Source organism: Ornithodoros turicata, chromosome 10 (assembly GCF_037126465.1).
Source record: "Ornithodoros turicata isolate Travis chromosome 10, ASM3712646v1, whole genome shotgun sequence".
Taxonomy (NCBI): Eukaryota; Metazoa; Arthropoda; class Arachnida; order Ixodida; family Argasidae; genus Ornithodoros; species Ornithodoros turicata.
The window spans coordinates 23,155,381-23,181,562 of NC_088210.1; the positions used below are offsets into that span (position 1 = coordinate 23,155,381).

The window sequence follows — 26,182 nt, forward strand, 5'->3', positions numbered from 1 at the left end:
AAGTACAATTATTCGCGATTTTTTAGCAGTCGCGAAATACGCGAAAATTGATACATCGCAAATAAAAATACGTTTACAGTACGTATTACTACGTATTACGTATTATTATCTATTATATTTTTACATGTACAACTGCAGTCGCCGACCGATTTTTCGGACCCCGATTTTTCGGACATGCTGGATTATTCGGACTCGTTCGCGGAACGGCCGTGGGTCCCATAGAGTTGATGTATAAGAACGTCCAAAATTTCGAGCGCCGTGCAGCCCCGTCGCTCGATATTTCGGACTCTGTTTGCGCAACCAGCGAATTTCTCACTTGGGGTGACGGAAAATATTGGTATCATCCAAAATTCGCATCGAAAGAAATCAACCAACTAAAATATTGAGGCAAAAAAATAGGCAATGATTGTTCATTTTCCATTCCTCTTAGTAGAAGAGAGAGGTCTGTCGTAATGCTTTTGCGTCTTCGATTTTGGCCAACGCCCGTGCTGTCCGCCCGCAAGTCGCGTGACAGCGCTGTAAAGCGAGCTTCACCTAAAGCACGCATGCGTTTGGTGAAGCCGACTTGCGGACTTGATGCCGGCGGTGTCTCTGTCAGTGTACAGTGACGAAACGTCGCTTCGAGAAATAGAAGCTGATGTTATCATGCAGAGCTGAAAGCGCGTTATTAAAGCATCGAGAATGTTTTTCAGTTTACCAGTGCTTAGTAAAGTTTAGTTTGAAGCGAAATACGTTTTTTTCGATTATTCGGACTTTTGCGCGATCCCCGCCGAGTTCGAAAAATCGGACGGCGACTGTATTCCGATATTGTTACAACACAGTGAAATAAGTTGCATGAAAGGGGATGAGACAGCTCATAATAAGTTATTAGCCTTGAAGTGTGATGTTTCAGACTCAAGGGTAATAGAGAGGGACGTGCAAATACGTATTGGAAAAGATACTGCTCCAACTTTGTGGCAAGCTAGTAACATGTGTCTCAGCTGCTACAACAGAGGTATTAATGCCATAAGTCACTAAAACAAAATTTCAGCTATCATTAGATGTACACACTGCTGCATTTTACATATAGCACCTGAATTTCATCTGGAATCTTGAAATATATCACAGCTACTTGTATGTAGTCAACATGAGTGCTTATAGCCAGTACTTGATTGAATCAATTACTTTTCATGCACCAATGAGAACTTTCTTTCCGCCAGTGTCGTGCTTTTAATGTTCCAAGATTTAGCTCACTGAGTCCCTTGGCCCATGTGCAGCATCTGTATAATAATGAAATTTGTGACATTGACGCTTTTGATTGTACAATGTTTAACTAATTATTTTCCACTGTTTTGTACTAACCACTGTACCACATTAGAAGGCCATCGCGCTGTTTACGGACAAGCTAATAAAACTTAAAAAACACAGTCCTGAATGGTATTATTACTGTAGTAAATAAACAAACCTCGTCAGTAATGCCGCCTTCGATCAGTCTGTGCATTTCAGTGGGATTTTTTACCCACTGCTGTTTCAGCGAAAGAAGCCTTGGAATGACCCTTGTTTCTTCACCACATCGAATGTCAGGGTGCGAGTCCAGAAGCACTCGCACAAGTGTTGTCCCACTACGAGGCATGCCGCCGATGAAGATCAGGGGAAGGTCATTGTTGTAGGTGATTTTCTTTGAACGTGGACCCAAGACAAATCTCTGGAATGTCAGACAACGGCAGTGTCACTTCTAAGTCTACTAGTTTACTCACTGCAAGATTCATTTTAAGCAAAACAGGAAGGCATGTAGCGCAGGGCAGGAAGTAATTGGCCAGATGCAAAGCGACAGCACTAACCTCAGGAGCGACAAACGTCAGATTGTAGGCACCATTGCTGCATGGTCCAATGACAGAGTAAAAGATAATGAAGACCAAAAGTGACACCAAGATCCACAGTAGCCATCGGCGTGTAGATCGGGGCCCGGTCACACCCCGCATGATCAAGGGCACTGCTGCCTTTGAAGTCACCCTTTACCGAGTGTCCTTGACGACGCTACCTCATTCTATGGCAGCACTGATCCGAAACAGGAACTTCTGAAAAAATAACAATTAACGTTAGTAAAAAAAATCGCATATGATATATATATATATATGACCCGCGTTTGAACTTTGATCACATTGTTAATAGTGCCACTTCTGTTAAGAAGTTTAAGAAATCATATGGGACAACCATCTGCTCTTTGCAAATTCCTAATGCTATCAGTATAAGTACTGTTTCTGTTTCTTCGCGTATGTTCCCATTCGTTGTTTTTCTGTTACAGGCTTGTACAATATATCTGTGGATTACATGAATCAGCACTGTACTGTGCTGTACAGCCCTGTACTGCCACAAAGGTCCGGGTGCTTTGTCAGGCTTGTGCCTTTATACCCGGCACCCGCATTTCTGTGTTGTAGAAATGAAAATAAATAATAATAATAAACATACAATAAATAACGTAGATCACTTCTTTCTGCAAAGTTTTATCAGATATTCATGTGGGAGATTTTCCATGTGAGAAGGAGAAGGAAAAGAGTTCTGCTTCCTATAGCGCAGAATTGCGTAAATTCAGTCTCTAGCTATAAAACAACGTTCCGTAAAAGTATTCCGCGTAGGAAGTGCCACTTCATTCCTACTGTAATAGAAACGAAAATTCGCGCTTTTCGTCCGTCTTGCAGACGCTATACGACAATAACCATTACTTAATTTAAACCTCGTTCGTGCTCTTGGAGGACGCATGTGAATGTTAATTATAAGTCGCAGTTCGCCCTAACTTGATTATATGCGCTAGATATGCGACGACATCAGCGCACAAAAAGTGAGAGAAGAAAAATAATGAGCGAAATTTCTGATGCTCGCATACGCATACAAAAAGGACAGATGAATATATCACGTTGCACAAACAGGGCTGTTGTGCGCCGTCGAGGGACATGCCGATGTGAAGCCGTCATGAACCTCACTTTCGAATGCAGCGACAAAAAGAGCACCCGAAAAAAAAAAAATGAAAGTGAGAAGGAGAAGAGAGAAGAGACGGAGAGAAGAACGTCAAAATGTGCCTCATCGAGGCGAAAGCACTTCCCTCTCTTTGTCGCCTCCTCTTTCGTCAGCTTCAGCAAAGAACTATTTGCCAGAGTTCCCGAGAATAACGGAGGTAGGCAGCGTCCGCTGGGAGTTGCCGCGGGCGCGAGTCCGCTTCGCCGCCTAACACGGAAGCCGTGTGGAGAAGCCCACACATCTTCCCATCACCGGAATGGAAAGATTTCGATTTCTCCTGCCCGTCGAGGAGACGAACAGCTACTGGAGTTGCTCTCGGAATCTTGGGAGCTGTACAAGCAGGAAGGAAGAAGGGAACGCCTACGCCTGCGATTCTTACAAAGCGTTCGAACGATAGTTTAAAGAAAAATATGGGGGGGCACCTACATTTGCTCGTGTGGGATTCTCGGGATTTAATAAATATGTATTTATTCCAGTAGTCAGTCAACGTTCCTAGAAGGAAGGCACTGTGATCCGATGTGCATGATGGAAAAACGTACCGGGTTTAGTTTAGGTACGGAGATGTAAAGCGCTGCTGGATTGCGAAAGCCTTTATACAGCATTGGGCTACAAAGTATAGATAACTTCAGGGGCGGGAGGGTTGGAGACAACCACAGACGAGACACTTGATGAAGCAGGTTCCTGCTTTTGACATAAAAGCTCCTCTCTTACAAATCCTGCATTAATGCGCTGGCACGGCACCGAACACGAGTCTGGTAGCAAGTTCGAGAAAGAACACGCGTATTTCGCAAAAAATAAAATTCAAATTGGAGAGGAAGGCAAAAATATTACCCCATAGTCGCGCATAGTCGGCCAATGTTTAGCACCACCATTCAGGTACGAAACAAATACAGCAAAAAACAAAAAAACATTTATTTGTTTTTTCTCGCATATCGTTGCCGCCTGCTATACATACACAAGCTAGGAAGTGGAGCAGTCGAAACGTTGTATTTTATTTTTATTGCATTTCTGTATTGGTAATACTTAATGCCGCAAGACAGGCATGGTAGATGGAATGGGTTTGCCTTTAAGTTCCAGGTTCCTCACATATCGCGAGCATCCAGCCAGGTGGACCACCATAATCCGGAACAACTTTTGCCGCCTTAGACTTCGAAACGTCTAAAAAAAAAAAAAAAAACATGACGTATTCGAAGGCGCACTAGTTGGACACAATACAAGATAGACGATGAGGGACGAGACGTACACGACCACTTACTTTGAACCGTATTGTTTAATGAAATAATGAGTAAATAGTGAGCGCTCGCGTAAGCTCTCGCCCCTCGTCTATCTTGTATTGTGTTGAACCAGTGCGCTTTCGAATACATCGCGTTATACCAACAAGCCCCAACTTCGACGTTATTCAAGTTTTCTTTTAATTAAAAAAATGAGGTAACGAGCAACGCGCTCGTGCTCGTCCCACAGAGACTTTCTTGCCTCGCAGTATGAGCGCCATCGCTGTGGAAAATAGAATAGCGGGAAAGCCGCGCGTACGGCTGGAGGGTTTCGCTAATGGTCCTCACAGCGACTACTCTCAATGGGAAATAAATGCCATCTGTCCTAATGTCCCAGTCAGCGATTACCCCGGATGCCCAGAAGGCGCGCGTTCCTCACGGCCATTTGGGTCGCAGACACGCACGTGCACGTGATGATCGAGATCGGCATCACCTCGATTACCATTTCAAGCTGCGTTCTGTAGCAGCACGCGAGCTCCTTGCTGTACACCCATACCTAAGAGATTACGTCCTGCGCTATCATCGATCGGGGCAGCGTTCGTGATATCAATATCCTGACTTACTCGTTCGTCTTGTCGATCGTCGACTGTTCTACATCGTGCCCACATCAAAAGCACCCGCAAACGTAGCAGCAGCGTACAACGACGCTTCGGATATAACCCAACTCAAGAAACGCCACCTAGAGTAAACAAGGCCTGGCCGCTTACACGACGTGACGTAGTCGTTAAGAGTTCGCCAATCAGGGCGTGCTTTCGGCGGCCGTCGCTATGGAGAAGAGCCGCATGGATAGCCACAGAAAGCCTGTGTCGTCTGCGGCGATTGGCCGGAGCAGACGACACCCTTTCGTCATGTGTCCACGTAACGAAGGAAAGAGGATGCATTATGCAGGCTTTCTCCATGTAAGTGGTGCTGACTCGAGCCGCCAAGGTGTCGCTATGTTTTCCTCGCAATACTTTGACCTTCTTCATTTTGATTTGCAATGCATAAATACCTTCCTGATGTGTGGATTTGAGCCACGCATGCTTCATTGCCATCACACTCAATAGACGACTTCAGAAAATCCCAGAGGGCTTAGCGCCGCTTTGGACTATGGGACCTTGCCGGTAACAATGGAGGAGGAGGTCTCCAAACTGCTTCGATTCCTCCTCTCTCGACCGATTGTCCACGAGGAGACGAGGTCCGCGAAAACGAAACGTGAACAACAGTGCATTCCACTAATCTCCCAGGATACAACGCACACGCAAGAAACACTGGGATTTTCTGAAATCGTCTATTACAACAGAGCAGCAACACTACAGGTTTGCTCACTAAGGCCGGTGAGAAACGTACTGATTGGTTGCTTCTCCGCCGTACTCTAGGGATGCGCAATGAAAGCACGCTTTACAGGAGACTGCCACGAAGGCAACCTCGACGTCTTCGGAAACAGAACCTCTAGTGGAATAGTGGTATCGACCGTACACTATATTCTTGCAGGAAAATTGCAGTCTCGCGAGGTGACCTGGCAGTAGTACTGTGTTATCAGTATACTCAGTATACCAGTTAATCAAAAACGTCACTAATTTACTGAAAAAATAGCAACTGAGTTACAGTTACACTTTTTTAAAAATATCTAACTAGTTACAGCTGCAGTTACCACGTTAAACTAACTTAGTTATTTTACAGTTCCCTTTTAAGAAAAAAGGCCGAATAAACGTGGGTAAATGTAAAAGAAAAAGAAAATTGTTTTTGCACTTGTACTGGCCAAACATAGTTATACCGCATTATAAACTGAAGATCCCACAAGGGCTCTAACAGCACGGTATGAGTTAGTCCAAGAGTTAGACCAAGAGTTAGTCCAAGGCCACACTGGCTGCGTATGAGAAGACAAATTTCGTAGAGTTCCAGGTTCGGAAAAACAGCAGGGCATTTGAAGCCTGAACAAAACGACACTATACAGGGTGTTTCACGAAAAAAATGAGCCAAGTTTAAAACAAACGTGGTTCATCGCACGCCAAAAAGACGGACTGCATAGTGTTACCAGTGGTGTGAGGCTACTCAAACTATTTGTTTTGTAATTAATTAATTAATTATTTAAATGAAATTAATTAGTCTTTCTTTTGAATTATAAGGATTAGAGCCGAAATGTCAATGAGAAAGTTGTAGCAGGCGATACAACGGCACGAAACCCGTTGATTGGAACTTTGTACCTCTAACGGATCCTTTATCTTCCTTTTTTTTCCCGGCTCCAAAGACTAACTTTCGGGTTTGCAAAAAAACCGACGCGGGACCTGTCGCAGACGCGCGAGAAGCGCCGAATAACAGCACTCTTGAGCGTCCTATTATCGAACGAAGACTAGCTAGTCTTCGTTCGGTAATAGGACGCTAGTCACAGTTCTCATTGACATTTTGACATTCTGGCTTGACATTGACTCCTCGCGCGTCGGTTTTTTGTAAACCGGAAAGTTAGTCTTTGGAGCCGGAAAAAAAAAAAGAAAAGAAAAGGATCCGTTAGAGGTACAAAGTTACAATCAACGGGTTTTCGTGTCGTTGTATCGCCCACTACAACTTTCTCATTGACATTTTGGCCCTAATCCTTATTATAATTAAAGAACCGACTAATTAATTTCACTTAATGAATTATAAAACAAAAATGGTTATCCTCACATCACTGCAGTCCGTCTTTTTGGTGTGCGATGAACCATTTTTTTTTTTTACTTTGGCTCATTTTTCGTGAAACACCCTAGGGAACTGACGCGTGGAGAATAATGCAGTACCTGACTAACTTAGTTACAGTCACCTTTTACATTTACCGAAAGCAGTAACCAGTTAGTTACTTTTGCAGAAAAGTAACCGGTTGCAGTTACAATTTATTTCTAACTTAGTTACTACCCAAAGACTGCCCCCTTACAGTTTCAAACCATCAGGCCCTACCAACATTATCCCCACAACACGTGTCCCACGCATCCATAAACAAGACAATACTATCTCCATACGAAGAAACACGGAACAGAAGACGATGACAATTATTTCCTCAGAGGAGCAGTGAAATGTTTCCTGGGCGCTCCTGATAGCCGGTTCGATCAATTAAGCATGCCCTCCAGCGACACCATTTCATTGCTTCTTTAATAGCAAGTAGCCTTAACGGGGCTGTCACAATTAGGATACAAACTTATTTGTCCGAGTAATCTTCTTTCTGGGAGTCCATTGCAAGGTCTTTTAAAGAGAAATACAGGAGCCCGCGGAGCAATTCATTTTCAAAATTCATTTATCACGAAATCCCGGAGAACGACCGGCACGAAGAATCGTTTGAGGGCGCTCCCTAACGAGGGAGACAACAGGCAGATGTCGCAAAGGAAAAAGCATCTCGGCAGAATGCCAAGGATTTTACCGACGAAAAGGACTTAGCTAATGGGATTAATGTGGAAGCAGCCGCGAAGGCTGACAGATAAAGGAAAAAGGCGCAGCGTCTAACAGAATTAGGACTGTCATTAAAAGGACGATGTCCTGAGAGTGGCCGAAATAGAAAGCAACCGGCCGAGATTGAGCTGAGAGAGTAAGAAAAACGAATGGTATCTAACGAGCGCCACCGTTCACGGCGCCTTTTCAGACCCTGCCCTCGGCCACCTTTATTTCGTTCAGAGCGAACGCTAAGCCATCGCCGCCAATTAGTCATTAGCCGCAGCGTGCACCGCAACCCGCAGGGAAGGCGGTTTAAACTTCCCAAGGACAGCTGTGACACCCTCTGTGTTTCGCGGGAAAAACGACACGCTTGATTCCTTCGTATAGGCAGTTAATTTGCTAATGACCGGGCTCGCGTCAGTTAATCAGCCGACAAAGTTCACTAACTGCCCCCGCGAAATAATCGCTTTAATGATCTTCTCGACAATTTTCGACGCCTATCTATTCGAGAAGGACGTCACTTACTTAGGTAAGAATTTTGGCCGTTCCGATGTGTGAAAAGACGTTACGAAAGAGTGAGAGCACGACGACATCAAGAGATAGAGGAAGTTGAAAGGAAACACGTTGTATATATCCTAGGATGTGACCTTCATTCTTCTGGATATATTCCTGCAAGCAGGGGCGGATTTAATGGGCGGGGGACGACCGCGGCTGTGTTCCCTATGTAAAAACCCTATCTCCTGGATGATGCCGTGCCGCAAAGCACGGAACTTCCTTAAGACCGCCCCCCCCCTTCCCACCACCGACACTTCGATCCGCCCATGCCTGCCAGTTTCATTTTGTGCGACTTAAAAAAAAACGAAAGAACAAAAAGAGAGGAAGGAAGATATTGAACCGAAAGAGAACCTGGGAGATGAACCACTTGCTAATCTATCGGAAATCTTAGTTATACCACGGTCTTAACGTAGAGAAATTGGGTTAGTTGTTTAGATAAGCACATTGAGAAATGAGCCAAAAACCCCACGACAACACAGGTCGTGCGTTTTTTGCCTCAGTACTTATTGTACGCAATGGCAAAGAATTATAACTGCCAACATCGGTCAAGGAAATCGTAAAAGTATAGGCTCGAACGTTCCCTAGGGAGGTTCCTCCCTTCCGAACGTTCGAAGTAGGATATGCTAACTTTACTCCGCCGTAATACGTGCACCACAACAATTTCATTTGCATAACACGCTGCTCTCTCTCTCTCTCTCTCGTCCATGTGGGGCCTATCTTCCGTTCAAAGAACCCCCCTCCTCTCCAACATTTAGACTCTTTCCTGTGGAAACCGCGATAGCTTCAATGCGAAGACCGTTGTCCGGAAATGAGCCCGAACCGGAAACGGAACGGAAATGGGCTAACGAAGGCTCCCTCGCCGAAGTCACTTGGTCTAGCACGGAGACACGCATAATGCTATGCGTCCACTCACATGTACTTAAGGGGCGTAGGGGAAAAATGCCCCTAGAACAAAACTTTCCCCGGAAACATGTGTCCACGGAGAAATGAACCTCCTCCAGAGAAGCTCGCACTTTTTTTGGAAGCGGCGCATTTTCCCAGCACGTGATGTACAGCTCCCGCTAACCTTAATAACAGCAGTGGAAAAAATATATATGGCCTCGTTCCCGAGCGCGATTACAGTAATCCTTAGGGCCATGAGGAAATCTTAATTGAACAAAAATATTCTATTAGTTTAACGCGAGGATTTTGTTCACTTAACATTCCCCCAGTGCCCCCAGTGTGGCTGTTTTGAGTGTTATCGCATTCGGAAATAGAGCACGAATGTTTTTCCAGTGTTATTATTAAGGCTGACGGGAGCTGTACCTATACCGTGAAGAAGCACCACCAGAGCTTCTTTCTTTAGGTGTAATGCATAGGACGGTACATGTATAGGAGCGCACGAACACTCCAAAACGAGATGATTTCCCAAGTTTTTAGTCTCGAGCAATGGCGAACGAAAATTGGAGCAATGCAACGCAGCAGAAATTGCGTCATCAAAATTTAAGCAGGCGCTGCGAATTACCCTTCTGAGTCCGGGCTTCATTCGCAGGAAGTTCTTACGAAATGTTCTGGAACGCTTCATGCAGCACATAAGGGACGCAAAACTCACGATATTCAACGTCATGCAGAGTGTAAGAAGATTTCAGGGCACATATAAAAACGTTATTAAAAATTTTACATAATAACACTCACAATGCAAATTGGCACAGTACTGTAGTTCAGTAAAAAGTTTTATTTGAGCTCACCCTCAATGTTATACCATCAATATGATAGGAGTTACAAGCCGCAGAAAATCCGAGTCCATGCATTTTCAATGGCCTATACTGCCGTCGTTAGGCTTAGGCCCTCTCCGTTTCATGTTGCATCGGGAGCTGGAGCGCCGCGTACAAAACCGAAACTGATGTCGAAGATATAATAAAAGCATACTAAATACGTTGCCTTGGAGTTTTTATGCTGAGTAAAAAACATAATACACCGTTACATCCCGAGCACAATGAAGCGATACGTAAAAAATGTGCAATGTCGCTCGGTCCTCTTGGCAGACGACACCGTCGTCTGCTTCGTACATTTGTCTGCGCTTTGCGATTTCGGCCCATTACATCTGCTGCTGTCCTTATTTTTCATATCATTATTGCTTCCCTGTCCGTCATACCATCTGAGGAGTACGCAAGGAGGCTCCAGTTGTGCATTCGGCTGAACGAAGATCACGTTGAAATGGGTTCAACGTCAACGCGATCGTATAGTTTTTCTGTTTCCGTAAAACACTGTGGCGAAGAGACGGACCCGCACGCGCTGGACCGCGCAACCAATCAGTTTCGGGTTTGGGTGTGGCGCTCCAACAGCCGATGCAGCATGAAACGGAGAGGGATTAAGCCAAACGACGGCAGTACAGGCCATTGAAAATGCATGGGGCCCGGATTTTCTGCAGCCTGTAGCTCCCTATCATACCAAATCAACAATATAGTCCATCATTCGACTTAATCTTGAAAACCCGATCATCGCCCAACTTTTTTTTTCAACTTCCAAACTCAAAATCCATCATTTGGCTTTTATACTCCAACATCACATCTCATCATGGGCCACCGTTCAACATCATCTTCAATGGTCACCACTCAACTTCAACTTCAAAAACCCGTGATTTGAATCCACCTTCAACACCACATCGCACCCATCACTCAACATCATTCTCCATGCGTGCCCCTCGCTCTCTTCTCCTGATGCCCAGACAGTTTATGAGCCCCTGTACTGCGTTCCCGTCCTACGTCACTGCGAGCTCTGAGGGCCAAAGCGCCTGCTACGCAGCAAACTTTCCACCCAATCAGAAACGGGCTTTGCTTAGATAGGTTCGCTGCCGTTCCAGGGCTTTTTTTTAGTGACTAGATTAATAACGGGACAGTGCTAAACTTATGAACAATTTCTCCACACACATAGGACGCACATATGAACCCATTTAATTTCAGTTGCCTTCAAATTCAATACGGCTTACTCTGGTCAAGCGTCTGTCGCGCAGCCACGAATCCTCTTCCAATCTGGTTACAGCGTGCATGTGGGAAGTGCCTTCTTAGAGAGTCTTTATCAATTCTACAGGGATACGACACCTTCTCCGGCACCGCTCCGATCTAAAGCGTATACAAAGGATGAAAGAAGGGGGCTCACAAAGACGGGCAAATAACGGATTCGGTTTCCCAAAGGAAAAAGAAACAAGCACATTCGACCCGGAGCGCTTGCACAAAAACCTTCTTTTTCTTTTTTGTCGCAGAAATGTGCGTCAACCACAAATAATGTTCGCAGAAAGAGAAGAAGAAAAAAAATCCGTTTTCTAGGCACGAACGTGTCGATCTCAGCTTCACTGGAGTCTCACCCATACCCAGAGACGGAATGGAATGACAGCGGAGGGTATACAATCTCAACTGCCCAGCTACATTCCGTTGAACAACCAAAAAAAAAAAAAGAAAGGCCCTGGCGTCTCGTCACGGATGCATTGAAACGGGACGCGCTTAAACCTAATGTAGCAAACATTACACTATATAAGTATTCGAATACCGTTCTCCCCGCTCGAGACTAGACTGTCTGTGTGTGTGTGTGTGTGTATATATATATATATATCTGGTGATAATGTATACAGTACAGGTACATTTTCCTGTCTCGATATGGGTGACGGCGTCTACACATACCACGGAGGACAAAAGTAAAGAAGGGACACCCCGATCGTGCGAAGCGATTATGGTTTGAGTGCGAAACAAGGTTCGGTGAGAAACGGGAGAGCTGCGGGGGAGATTTATGATGTTCCCTGCCGCAGGTATGTACGGAGTGCTCTCCGGGGAGCAATATAAAGTGATGATGCACACAGCCGGGTTCCTCCCAAGTTTCTCAAACACTGTATAGCTACCATCCTTGATGGCATCTATTCGTTGGCCAACTATAGCTTTCCCCAGCGGAGCGTCTCTGCCCATATATACAGGGTGTCCCCAGAAAACGTGTCGTTGAATTATAATCAAAAACCTACGCCCATCTAGAATCATGCGGCCAACGACATTTGTTCTTACTGGGTTTTTGTCACCTCCTTATGTGAATGTCGTGTATCGTAAGTTTAATTATGTAAATATTTGCGATCTGAACTCGGAAATTTGCCAAGTAAAGGTCACTTTTTTAACCCACCAATAATGAAGAGCGTGCCGAATTCGCTCATATTCATGATAATTGACAGCGATATTCACGAGCTATCCCATTGGAAAAAATAGCCGAACGTCATCCTTTCGGAGCACCGGACCATAACGCGCTACGACTTTTTGAGCGCAATCGCTGTCAGTCCGACGCCAGGAGACTCCAAACCCAGCCCCCCCCCCCCCCCCCCCCCTGAGACGAAAATCCTGCACGAAACTGAACGATACGAGCCTGATACGAGCAGTGGTACTGCTTGCGACGCACTTGTCTGCACTCTTAAAAAAAGGGTGTATTGTAACTCCTTTTTGGGAGTACCCCTTGCCACATATATCACTCCCTTTTGGAGTGTACAATTACTCTCAAAAAGGAGTCTCCTCACTCCCTCCCGGTGTCCGATGCTCCGTTCAGGGAGTGAGAAGACATTTTCACTCCCAATAGGAGAGTAATTGTACACTCTAAAGGGAGTGATATATGTGGCAAGGATTACTCCCAAAAAGGAGTTACAATGCACCCTTTTTTAAGAATGCAGACAAGTGTGTCGCAAGCAGTACCACTGTTCGTATCTGTTTCGTGCAGAATTTTCGTCTCAGAGGGGGGGGGGGGGTGACACCCGTATCTGCTGTCTTTTCGGGTGTTCCTCCCTTTTTTAGGCAGTGTTTTCTTTTTCTTTTTTAGGAGGATGGGTGTCGCAATATCTTGCAATCGCAATATATGTGTGTCGCAACGGTTACTCCCGAAAGGGAGTTACAATACACCCTTCTTTTAAGAGTGTGGAGTCGACACCTTGCGGTTTATCCTGTCTGAAATCTACAGGTGTTATTGCAAGATTGTTTCTTCGACTAATAGACACGTACGGCATGCTACCGAGTATGTGTTTATTAGTCGAAGCGAACAATCTTGTAACACCCGGGGATTCCAGACCGCATAAACCGCGAGCTGTCGATTTCAGACAAATGTGTCGCAAGCAGTACATCATCGTAAATGCATCTGCCATCAATAGCGAGCGAGACGAGGCTCGAGTTTCCGCTGACGTTAAAGACATAACGAACGAAAAAACAAACAAGAGCACACAAAAAAAGAGCAACGGGAATTGACAGTTGCTTTAACGTGTACTCCTGATTCTCCTTGATTCTTTCTCGCCATCCCACTCGGAAGAGAAACGATAAGCTACTTCGGTAGCACGCCGACGTGGGCCACCGTAAGGCTATACATTAGCCGCGTGCTCCAAGAAAAGAAGACACGCATAGACATGGGCGTGCTTCAATTGCCGCGATCGATAAACGCCAGTTGACAGAAGCATGGGCTCAGTGTTGCCCCAGTGTCGTTTTTCACCTCGCTCCATGGAAGGACTTGTCACAAGGAATTCTTTTCTCCGCAAGACTCGCATGTCACGCCGGTTGCGGATATTGCACCGCGCGGTAAATATAATTCTCGTTAAACTGGCAAACGCAATATCCGCGCACGCACGCATACGCGAAGAAGAACGTTTCACGTAAACGGTCGCGCAGTTCGCATGCAGCTGTTCGGTTTCTGCTTTTTGTTCCCGATGGTCTAGTGGCTGCACATTAAGCGTAAGTTCATCATAGTTTGTTGCAATGTGGTAGCATTTCGTATTACAGTTGGCGAGGAATCCAATGTGTGCCTCTGAAACCTGGGTTTCCGACCAGCTAATCACCCGATAATTTGTCGTTTGATGACGCAATAGCAGCGGAGGACACAAGATAAAGAAATAAACATTGACGCAGATTTGTACCTATCTTGAGTACGTACTCTAAATACAGTATTTAAAATACTTTTTGCGGTATTTGCTACTCAGTACTCGAAATACATTCCTTCCTCGTCAAGCCGTATCCAACACACTTTCCGCGCAATGTCCAGATTTTCAGCTCACTGGAACTTCGCCCCCTTTTCTCTTTATTGTTTGTGGGGGAATTCGCGCATCTGTCGTTTATCCTCCTATACAATTGGCTAGTTCCACGCTGGGCCTTGCTTGTCAACAGCCCGACACCTTCGTCAGAAAACGGTCCTATTCATACTGGATACTATTTTATTAGGTACAAGAGAATCCCGGCATTTATTCCCTTTCTTCCACCTTCTTTTCCTTTTTTTTTTTTTTGGCTATAGTCGTGACGATGCCCACTTGAGTGCGGCCAACAACGGCAAGCTACCTCGACCCCCCCCCCCCCCCCCCCCCCCCCGTCACCAAAGCGATAAACGCGTACCAGAGGTTGAAAGACCCGAGGTGGCATATACAGGAGGGATTACGAGATTCTGGGTCCGAACATATCACCAAAGTTCACCGAGCATGAATTGACACCAATATCTTGCAAATAAGATGTGCTTAAGTATGGCGGATGAAGTTTATCCCTTTCATTTGTACGGCCACGTTCAGAATACGCGTTTCACTTACTGCTAATGCTAAAGTACTTTAAAGAGTGTCTTAAATACTTCCTATAATATTTAGTACTCTACTCAAATTACTTTCAGTTTGGGGTATTTTGTACTCTATTTTAAATACTTTTTACGTGGAGTATTTAGTATCTTATTTTAAATACTACCAGCTCCCGTGGCATAGTGGTTAAGATGATCGCTTTCCACGCCGAGACTGGGAGGTGACACGGGTTCGAATCCTGTCACCGGCTGTGCTGTCTGAGGTTTTCCCTGGGTTTTCCGAAGACTTTCCAGGCGGATGTCCGCACAGTTCCCCCTGAAGTCGGCCCACACTCTCAGAAAAGAGGGTGGAGCAGTACCTTTCAGGAGGTAATATTTGTCGCATAGGTTGCAAACTTCTACCTGCTACCTCACTCTCTGCCACGAATGATATAGGGTTACCACGTCTGATTCGGTGAGCGAGGGGGGCGTACGCCTTTTTGTAGCAATTTGGATATACGATAATTGCTTTTACCACCCTTTTACACCCTCTATCAGACGCTATATGTTGATCTAGGTGGTAACTATAGAAGTTACCACCTTTTCACACCCTTTTTTCTGAGAGTGCGGGACGCATACTAACCCTCCCTGTTCCCCACTCCTTCCTGTTGTCCTCTCTCCATCTTTCCACGTCTGTACGCCGCTCATAGCCGCAGTTGCTTCGCGGCGCTAACACGGAACAATAACAAAAAAATTAAAATACTTTTGCGCAGTATTTTATACAGGTCTGCACTGACTAGGTTAGCACACTGACAGGTTAATCTATCTACTCCAGAACGTGAAGATTCCAAACAAAAATAGCGAAGAGGTCGCAAAGGTCGCAGTAGTTCACCCACGCAAAAATGTTCGAACGCGCCCAAGTTAATCAGTCACTACCAACATTCAGCTATAAGATGACCTCGCCGTCCTTTGTCGGTTCCATCTGGACGCGCAAATATGGTCGGAGACATTGGAAAGCGCGGAGGAAATCAAACATCGATTGAAGGCACATCGCCCCCTTCGCTCGCGCCGTGCAAACAGCCTTCGAAGGCTATCGGAGCAATCAATAGATGCAGAGGCATTAGCGGGTCCCCCCCTCCTAAAAAGGGCGTCCCCCAATAACGGCGTCCTGGCCACGGTCCACACCTCGTAATCACGGTGCTTCGAGGCCTCAATAGAGCCCTCCCGATGGTTGCGTGCACACTCAAACCACAATGCGTGTCCCACCATGTCCCACCTGAATTTGCTTCCGGAGACAAGAAATGAGGGAGAAAAAAAAGAGAGAGGAAGAACAACTCTATTTCGCAAACCTTCTTGCGAAGCTAGGCAACATTGTATGCGCGGATGCGGTTACAAATCCGCGGAACATTCTGCACTCTGAAAACAGAACTCCACCACATAGCACGCTCTTAGCCAATCACCACCCCGAATTACATCGTTCTGCTCCCTGATTGGCTAAAAACGGGAGGCGTACGCTATTTTTTTTTTTTTTTTGTCCTTATACACTTCCAGAAAAGGCGTATACGCACTGCGCTTTCGACAAATCGGGAGTGATAAAGGTATCATTCTGTGCAATGGTTGGCCTTCACCGTGCTATGTGGTGAAGTTCTGTGAGTGTGTGGATATCGAACGTCTTCAAAAACCGGAACCGGAACGCGCGGTTAAATCCGGATAGCGCACGCCTCCCATTTTTAACCATTCGGGGGTGCAACGATATCATTTGGGATGGCGGGTGGCTAATAACGGAACCTCACCGCACAACACGCTCCTGTAGCCAACAGTTATCCCGAATGGCATCGTTCTCTCCCTTGCTTTGTTGAAACTGGAGACGTGTGCCTTATTGTGACACGTATGCAGTTATGATAATCTTCACAAAATAGCGTACGCCCCATGCTTTCCACAAGTCAGTAGTGATAACGGTATCGTTCTGGTTGACCTTTTTCAGCCTGCTATGAGGTGAAGTTCCGGTTCAAGAGCGTAATTTATTGAAAACGGGAGGCATACGCCTTTTTGTGACACTTATGCGGTTATGTCAAGCTTCAAAAGAAGGCGTACGTCCCGCGCTTTCTACAAATCGACAGTGATAACAGTATCATTCTGTGCAATGGCTGGCCCTCAGCGTGTTGTGTGGTGAAGTTCTGAGTTTAGAGCTCAGTTAGCGGCTTAAAAACGATTAAAAACCGAACAATCTGCGATCCGTTCCCTTGCCAAGATATTCTAACCAAAACTTCCGCCTTTCCACCGTAGGCAAATATATCGAACATGGTCTGCTGCCGGCTGTTTCACAAGCCATGAGCTATACGCTCATTTAGGAGTGTTAAGCCGATCCATCGTATTACCTCGAAGGCGATTTAATGAAGACTTATTCGAGCCTTGAACGGAAGGAATCTGTTTACGTTACAGAAAGGATAATACACGCGAGCACAAAGATTACACTTCGTGATGCGGCGTATACGCGTTCGAAGGTTGGCGCAGCCCTCGCTATATCAGAAGTAAAGAGCCATTCAACGAAGCTCACTCCGTTCGATCGCTATAACCGATACGCAACATACGAACTACGATGCTACTCTTGTTTCCGTATCGCCTTCGTGAAATGAATGATCTTCCTGCAAATGATATGCCGTCGCGAGTCCTTTTGTGTATCTTCTCGCGCTTTTGGTTCATTTACAATACAGTATATATACAGAAGCTCGCGTCTATTTCAGAGCGCAGTACGTCTCACTTGTTTTGACAAGACGGCGGTAATAAATAAAGAGTCAGTTCCGTTGGTATAGCGTCTCTGGATACAATGAGGACTGCAAGTATAAAAGACAGAGAACTAGCATTTTCGGGAACGGGGCGGACAGCTTTCGAGCAGTTCCTTCCATTGTTCGAAAGAAAGTAGAAGCACAGCACACGCAGGATTTATGTTGAAATACCGCACCGCCTCCCACTATGTATAAGGCAAGGGCGGCATGCAGATTCTTCAAAATGAAGGGGCGCGCGGTTCGAAGTATATACACAAGGAAGAGCACCCAAACGTGTTTCGCTCCGTTGATGAATAGCGGGGAAGGTTTCGAAGATCTCGGTGAGTTCCTTATTATAAACACGCATGGAGGCAGAATGGAGAGCGCAGAGATAAGGTAAAGTGGCCTTTCGGAATGTCGCAGAGAACAGCTTCAGTTGGTGCGTATACATACAGAAAAAAAGATAAATGGACGGAACATAATTTGAGAAATTGTATTTCAATCGAAGGAAACGAAATTCAATCGCGAGGACGACATCCGATCTTAGGTTTTGTTCTCTTTCTTTATGTATGTGTCGCTGAAAGGGGGAAAAAAATGCATTGATTCTGTTTCCTCGAGAGAAGGATCCTCACTGCCAAACTCTAATGAGGGAGATGGTTTATTTATGAAGCTGACCTCTTTCCTCCTGTTGCTGGTATATGACTGGCGATTGTATTCTGCGCAAAGATTGCTGCAAGCATGTAAGGGCATATATATATATATATATATATATATATATATATATCGAAAAAGAGCGGTATTTGTGAGATGATGCGTCTGTGGTATCGATTGGTGCTTTCTTTTGTTCGCTCTGTTCTTCGCTTCGCCTGCCACAGTGTGATGAATATAGGTTCGCGAATAATATAATGCACGCCCAGAGATTATGTAAAAGAACGCATGACTTTGCGCGTCGTCTCCGGGGTTCGTCGTAATGCGATTTTCTTTTCCCTTAATTCAGCGTGGAGGAGGATAAGTGATTCCGTGAATATTTTATTGAAAGCCCTCATAAAAAAATAAAGAAGACGAAAAATCGATGGCTGGGAAGTCGCATGACCGGGGAGCGATTGTTCAATAAAAAAGAACCGAACAAAACAAAAGCGAGTTTTAGTATTGCGCACGCAATGAAATAGCGGGCGCACACCCAGCACGCGTAGAACGTGGCTTCGCGCACGGCGCGTACGCGGTGTGAACCCGTTACTGCCTTGCGCACGCTACAACTAAGACTCTCTAATGCTGATGGAGTACCATACAGTAGCGCGAAATCGGAAGGAATATTTTGAAAAATGGGTATGAACGGCGGGCTTCTCCAATCTTAAGGAAGAGTGTACATTATTATGCAGCATGCGCAGCCGCGCACTGAACTTGCCGGATAAGAGAGAAACACACGGGCTGTGTTCCAAAGAACAACGCACTTCAAACCTGACTGAAATTTCGTATAGATTATCCCAACTATATAGAAATGAGAGGAAAACGGGTGTCTTCATTCCCGCGGAAATGATTCCTCTCGTTGAGCAGAAATTTAATTTTCACCGTACACGCTGTACAGTTAAAAAAGAAATAGAAAAGAAAGTCCTGAAACCTCGGCTGGGATGAAGTAAAAGCGCACCAGTAGCAGAGGCCAATGGAACTGCCCTTCTTTCAACCGAAAGATGCAGTGTAGAGTTCGCCGAGGGAGTTTTATCGATTCCAACGGCTTTTTCTATCGTTAGCTTCACTTTGTTTACCTCCTAAACCCACCCTCTTCCTTTTATATATGTACTTGTGTTTTTGCTTCCTTCCGACATTGGCTCTGAAAGGGATTTTGCTGTCTCGGCAGATAACTCCGGTAATGGCCGTTGCTTATATATACCTGTGACAGACCCCGTTTGTTCAACCGTCGAAACTTCTTCGAAAGGGGTTCGAACTATTCTTGAGGAACGAAATGCGATATTTCCTTGGAAAGAAGACGTCACGTATCGGTCGCTTTGCAGAGCATAATTAAGATACCTACAATAAGGAAGGATAATTATAATAATAATGTAACAATAAAGCAATCTATTGTTATGAAGCCATGGAGTAAGGGTAACAAGGGCTTGAATGTGAGACTTTGAGCTTGGAGATGAAGATGATCCTTGAGAGGGCGATGACGATGGTGCTTCCCCACAATATGTGTACTAATTACTAAATTGATACTAAAGTGTGTACTAAAGGGATAACAAAATATTATCGTTGGAAATGAAATACATTGCTCATCATGGACAACGCCAGCAATGTGAATAATGTCGTGAATGGGCGAATCTGCAAAATGCCCTACACTCTAAAAACATAGCTTCACCGCATAGCACGCTCCTAGTAAACCATCATCCTGAATGACAACGTTCTCTCCCTCGATTTGATGAAAACGGGGGCGTACGGCATTTTTGCGGCAATTATGAACTGCATAATGCCACAAAAATGGCGTACGCCCCCCCCCCCCCCCCATTTTCAGCAATTCAGAGGAAAGGACGATGCCACTTGGGAAGATGGTTGGCTAGGAGCGTGCCATGTGGTGAAGTTCAAGAGTGTAGAAAATGCAAGGCCTATAGAACCTCAACAAGCAAGCAGAACGGTACGTCACAAAATCGACACTGTGTAGGGAAAAGAAATCAGCATCCGTACCTTTAATACTTACGAAGACGCAGGCCCTGTAAATTCAGAAGTGCGATGCTCACGAGTTTAATTTTGAATGTTATTAAAAAAATAACTATCAATGATTTTAAACTACTTCCACTCTTGATATGCTTCCTATAGACACTAGGCTTACATACAAGTATGTGTAGTAAAGAGAATAAACGGAGAGGTCGACCGGATCACCCTGCCGTATCTCACGTCAAATTACCCACGCAAAAAATTTTGACGTTTCAACAAATCGACACAATCAACGACACTGCAGATTTGGAATTTTGCTAACGCTAGACCACGAGGCATACTTGTCACGTGACGCGAGTAAGCAACATCATACGATGAATGCCTCCCACACTCTCCCGAGAAGTTTTCTTTTTTCTCTCTCTCTCACGTAATATTCCCATAATTACGTCCTCTTACACATTAAAGAAAGAACTTTCCCGCATAGCACGCTGCGCGCCAACCATTGCCACGAATGATGGGGTTGTTGCTTCTCATTGGAAGAGAGAGGGTTGCGTACGCCTTTTTGTGTCAATTACCATTAGAGAACGGATTTTTAGGCACTGACGGGTTGCGCCCTTCGTGGCATAAATCGTTCTAGGCCAGCCAACCTTCAGAATCGTATCGTTTTATCTTCCGATTGGAAGGAAAGCCGATACATAAAAGGGTGTGCGCCCCCTTTTCTCAGCTTATCGGGAGACAGAGCGATATCATCGGCGATGATGATTGGCATATTGCATGCTATGCAGTCAAGAGCGCCCGGAGAGTCATAATTCGGAATGATGGTTGGCTAGGAGCGTGCTATGCGGTGAAGTTCTGTTTTAACAGTGTACACCCTTAAAAATGAACTTCACCGCATAGCACGCTCCTAGCCAACCATCGTCTCGAATGATATCGCTATCTGCCCTGATTTGTTGAAAACCGGAGGCGTACGCCATTTTTGTGACACTTATGCTGTTCATAATTGTCACCGAAAAGGCGTACGCCCCCTGTTTTCAACAAATCAGGGCAGATAACGATATCATTCGAGACGATGGTTGGCTAGGAGCGTGCTATGCGGTGAAGTTCATTTTTAAGAGTGCAGAGTGTCGCTAAGGCAGACGTGTGCATGTGTCACAGATGTCAGCCACTCCAAAAAGAATCAGGTGATTGGCTTATCATGCTTTCAAAAACGTTATCCCGAAACTTCTACGTTGTCCTGAAACACCCTATAGTATAACACAATATAACGTATAAGCACGGTGGAAATACAAATGGAGCAGCGCAGACGTGCAATCGAATAATTACGACGTCCGGGCTAAACAATGCGCCTCTCCACCATCTCTCTCTCTCTCTCCTGCAATGGCTACCGGAGCTTTCAAATGAGAAGCACTTTGTTACCCTGACAGAAACTTTGTCCCACGTGCATACACAGTATAACGGGGGAGTCACTGCGTGTGCGCTGAGGGGGTGGGGGGGGGGGGGAGGAGCCCTTCAAAATAAAGCCCGTTATTAATCTGGCGCCACCTTGCACACATCAATTTCCTCGCTAATATTTCGGCCCAGCGAGCACGACGCATAAATATACGACGGCGAAATGAGAGGGGAACGCACACAGGCGAACAAATAATGCGTCAAATGAAGGGGAGGGCGAACCGAAAGTCATCGAATGCCAGTGAACGATGTGATGCGTTTGAAAAATAACGCCTATATACGAGATGTCTTTTTTTTTTTTTCTTATTTTTATAAGGGTGAGCTCAACTAAACTGTCGTTGATTTGACATCGATAGATTGCGTACCTCCAAGGGCCACCTTTATTGCTTTGGTGTTGCTGCTGCTGATGATTGTAGTTTTTATGGGGCAGCTGCACATTTTTAAAACAGAGACGGGGATGGCGAGATCGGCTCGCCACACACAAGTGGACGTCGTCACGACTATCGCAAAAAAAAAAAAAAAAAAAAAAAACGAAACTGCATGGAGGCTGAAGGGTGGAGATGAGCAGAGGGTACGTGAGTTCGTCGGGGAGTGCAATGTGTTACAGGGGTCGTTGAGCAAGACCCCTTTAAAACAGGACTTCTCCACGTAACACGATGGAAGCCAATTGTTGCGCTGAATGAGAAGTGCTTCTGGTTTGCGGAAAGAGTGGGGCGTTCACCCCCTTGCTACGTGGGTAGTTTTTAATGATGATTGAAAATGGCCATTGGACAGCGCCACCATTCGTATAACGTGTCACCCGATCACGAACCATTCACTCTTTAAAAAAAGAACTCCACCGCATAGCACGCTCATACACTCTTAAAAATGAACTTGACCACATATAGCACGCTCTTATAGCGAATCATCATCCCGAGCGACATCGTTTTTTCCCCTTGATTTAAGGAAAACGGGGGGGCGCACGCCATTTTTGTGGTATTATGCAGTTCATATTCCCCACAAAAATGGCGTACGCCCCCCGTTTCCATCAAATCAAGGGAGAGAACGATGTCACTCGGGATGACGGTTGGCTAGCGTGCTATGCGGTGAAGCTCAACACGAGTGTCATCGTTCTCCCCTTGATTTGATGAAAACGGGTGGCGTACTCCCCATTGTGACCTGTGTGTGTGTGTTATGCGGTGAAGTTCTCGTTTACGGGTGTGGGGCTACACTCTTAAAAATGAACTTCACCGCATAGCACGCTCCTAGCCAACCATCATCCTCGAATGATATTGTTATCTGTCCTGATTTGGTGAAAACGGCAGGCGTACGCCTTTTTTGTGACACTTATGCTGTTCATAATTGTCACAAAAAAGGCGAACGCCTCCCGTTTTCAACAAATCACGGCAGATAACGATATCATTCGACATGGTGGTTGGCCAAGAGCGTGCTATGCGGTGAAGTTCATTTTTAAGAGTGTGAGGTGTGGAGTTTTGTAGCAATATTTCCAAATTGCTACAAAAAAAAATCATCAGCTAAAAAAAAATCAGCTATCATTCGTGGCAACGGTTGGCGGACAACGTGTTATGCGGTGAAGTTCGGTTCTGAGCGTGTAATAGGTCCTTGCGTGACTTTGACGAATAACCCGTTTGAAGGACTCTGGTCGAAAAACATGAGGAGCTTCCACAGGAAGCACTACCGAGAAAAGTGAGTGTGGCAAAATACACGGAAGGAACGCAGACAGTAAATTTTTACACCTTTCCAGCCTGTAAAGGTGGTGTCTTTGTATATAAACACCCTCTATTTTTATTCCACATGCGCGAATGAAAGGTGTCAAAACAGTGTTGAAAATGGTGTTTGTAACACACCTACTGCACTCTTAAAAACGAATTTCGCCGCATAGCACGCCACTAGCCAAGCATTATCTCGAATGATATCGTTATCTGCTCTGATTTGTTGAAAATGGGAGGCATACGCCCTTTTCTGTGACAATTATGTGCAGCATAGGCGTCACAAAAAAGGCGTGCGCCTACCGATTTCAACAAATCAGGGCCGATAACGATATCATTCGCGAACGAGATAATGTTTGGCTAGGAGCGTGCTATGCGGTGAAATTAATTTTTTAAGAGTGTACCCTTTTTAAGAGTGTACTTGTTAAGAGTGTTTTCTGTAGATTATGTCATTTGAAACGGTGCTTTTTGTGGAATACACCATTGTGAAGGCTCCTATATACAAAATCTGTATGGTATGTGTTTGCCATAACACTAGACATTTACGCTCGAAAGCTGCGAAAAATGTGCTGTGCCATCGACGGCAACATATTTCAGCACCACGCAGTACGTAGCACAAAACAGTTTACAAAAAAGAATTCAGCTGAGGCCCCCTCCCACAGACTATTTCGCCCACAGAGCTGCATGGGATGAAAACAGGGAGAGACGGAGAGATAGCGAACTAAGTTCTTACGCTGAAAACCATCCTGGAGAAACAGTAATATCCTCGCAAAGGAGGAGGAAAAACGGAACGCGGAAGCCGTCCCGGCTTTCTTTATGTGCGCCATATTGAATACGGCCAGGACTTCCGCAACGAGGGCCTCTGCCTCCAAACAGCAAAAAGCACTCCGCGTACTTCGCACACACGTGAAAGCCCAGCTCTACACAACAACGCTATTCATGCCGTACAGGTTGTTGAAACATGCAAGTGATATGAAAGATGACTTCTATTTTAAGAATCACACTGTTGCCATACTGCTCTGGGAAATCGGAGAAGCGAAATGTAAAATGGAAAGACCGCGAAGGACAAAATGGTCGAAAAGTGAAGATTTATATACGTATACCGACGCTTGTCAAAATGCGGTTCGTATTCCACTTTTCGAGAGGCATTACGAATTAGTTGCGGGCGTTAAAGAGGGCAGATAAATAAAAAAAAAAGAGTGTGTGTGTATGGGGGGGGGGGGGGTCTTATTCCAAGACGCCTCTTGGGATAATAAATAAAAACGACATCGAGAGAGCCGTTTATTTTGACAAATGGCACAGGCGGCGGTCGAAAGAGCCATCTGAGTGGCTGTTGGTTCGCGAGGGCTTTTGGATATACCCTATATCGAACGTCATACGCTGGAAATGAACTTTTCGACGCCATTTCAGCAGCTATACAGTCTTCTTAAAGTTCGAGAAGCCGCTTATGAACGGCCCATTTTTGTTTTACTGCCGTTCTCTCTTCTTCTTCTTCTTTCTTTCTTTCTGAAGGATAATTTTCAAGGACAGAGTTCGACATGAGGCGTGCGACTTTTGAGTTGTCAGTTGGAACTACCAGTACACTCTAAAAGCAGGACTTCCCCGCATAACACGCTGTGTGCCAATCCATTGCCACGAATGATACACTCTTAAAAATGAACTTTACCGCATAGCACGCTCCTAGCCAACCATAATCTCGAATGATATCGTTATCTGCCGTGATTTGTTGAAAACGGGAGGCGTACTCCCTTTCTGTGACACTTATGCCGTTCATAAGTGTCACAGAAAAGGCGTACGCCTCCCGTTTTCAACAAATCACGGCAGATAACGATATCATTCGAGATTATGGTTGGCTAGGAGCGTGCTATGCGGTGAAGTTCATTTTTAAGAGTGTAGGATTGTCGCTTGTGATTCGCAGAGAGACAGGGGGCGTACGCCTTTTTTTGTGTCAATTTGGATATATGATCAGAATCAAATGCGATAACCCCATCATAGCAATGCAATCTAAAAACGGAACTTCACCGCATAGCACGATATGCGCCAACCATTGCCACGAATGATGGGGTCATGGCTACTGATTCTACACTGTTAAAACAGAACTTCACCACATAGCACGCTCCTAGCCAACCATCATTCCGATATCATTCTGTGCATTGATTTGGCGAAAATGGGAGGAGGCGCCTATCTGGGACAGATTATCTTGTCCCAGATAGGCCCCTCCCCCCTGTTTTGAACAAATCATGACACAGAATGATATCATTCGGTATGATGGTTGGCTAGGAGCGTGCTATGTGGTGAAGTTCTGTTTTAACAGTGTAGGACAGAAGGGGCCGTACGCCTTTATGAGGCAATTATCAAAAAATCTAAACTGTCACGAAAAGGCGTGCGCCCTCTATCTCTCTCTTCGAATCACAAGCGATAACCCTATCACTAGTGGCAATGGTTGGCGCGCATCGTGCTATGTGGTGAAGTTCTGTATTGGAGAGGGTAAGAAAGGAACTACAGAGTATTCCTGTTATTTTCCTATGTCTATTCGACTATAGAGCTGCTCCGTCGGAGAAGCCCGCACTATCTTGGGCGCAGAATTTACTTTGGCGACTTTTAATTTAATATAATTATTTTATTCGTTAAATGAATAAATAAATAACGAAAATCGATTAACTGCACCAGCTTAATTAACCCCACACCAAGACATCAAGCGGAAACGTTGCGGCAGACACACAAACGATCGGAAAGTAAATTCAACGAGAAAACAGAAGCAGCATGTTAGCCGTTCTTTTTCTTTTTTTTTCTTTCTTTTTTTTTTTGTAGTTAATTGCGAAGTAGAGTCTTAAGGAGTGAAAAATCATAAGAGTCAACACTGACGACAAGACACGACGGAAATCGAAGAAAAAGAAAG

At 45.2% G+C, this 26,182-nt stretch overlaps 1 protein-coding gene across 4 annotated transcripts in view; it reads right to left on the minus strand.

Annotated features, from left to right (window-relative positions):
* The window catches only part of LOC135371091 (protein-tyrosine sulfotransferase 1-like), a 104,232-nt gene that overhangs the window by 8,396 nt on the left and 69,654 nt on the right, over positions 1 to 26,182 (minus strand). For all 4 annotated transcript variants that reach the window (XM_064605096.1, XM_064605095.1, XM_064605097.1 and 1 more), the window contains 2 exons: positions 1,821 to 2,057; positions 1,445 to 1,684 (listed from right to left, as the gene is read on the minus strand). In XM_064605096.1, coding sequence (XP_064461166.1) covers positions 1,445 to 1,684; positions 1,821 to 1,961 — 381 coding nt within the window. In that variant the 5' untranslated portion in view covers positions 1,962 to 2,057. The remainder of the gene's footprint in view (positions 1 to 1,444; positions 1,685 to 1,820; positions 2,058 to 26,182) is intronic.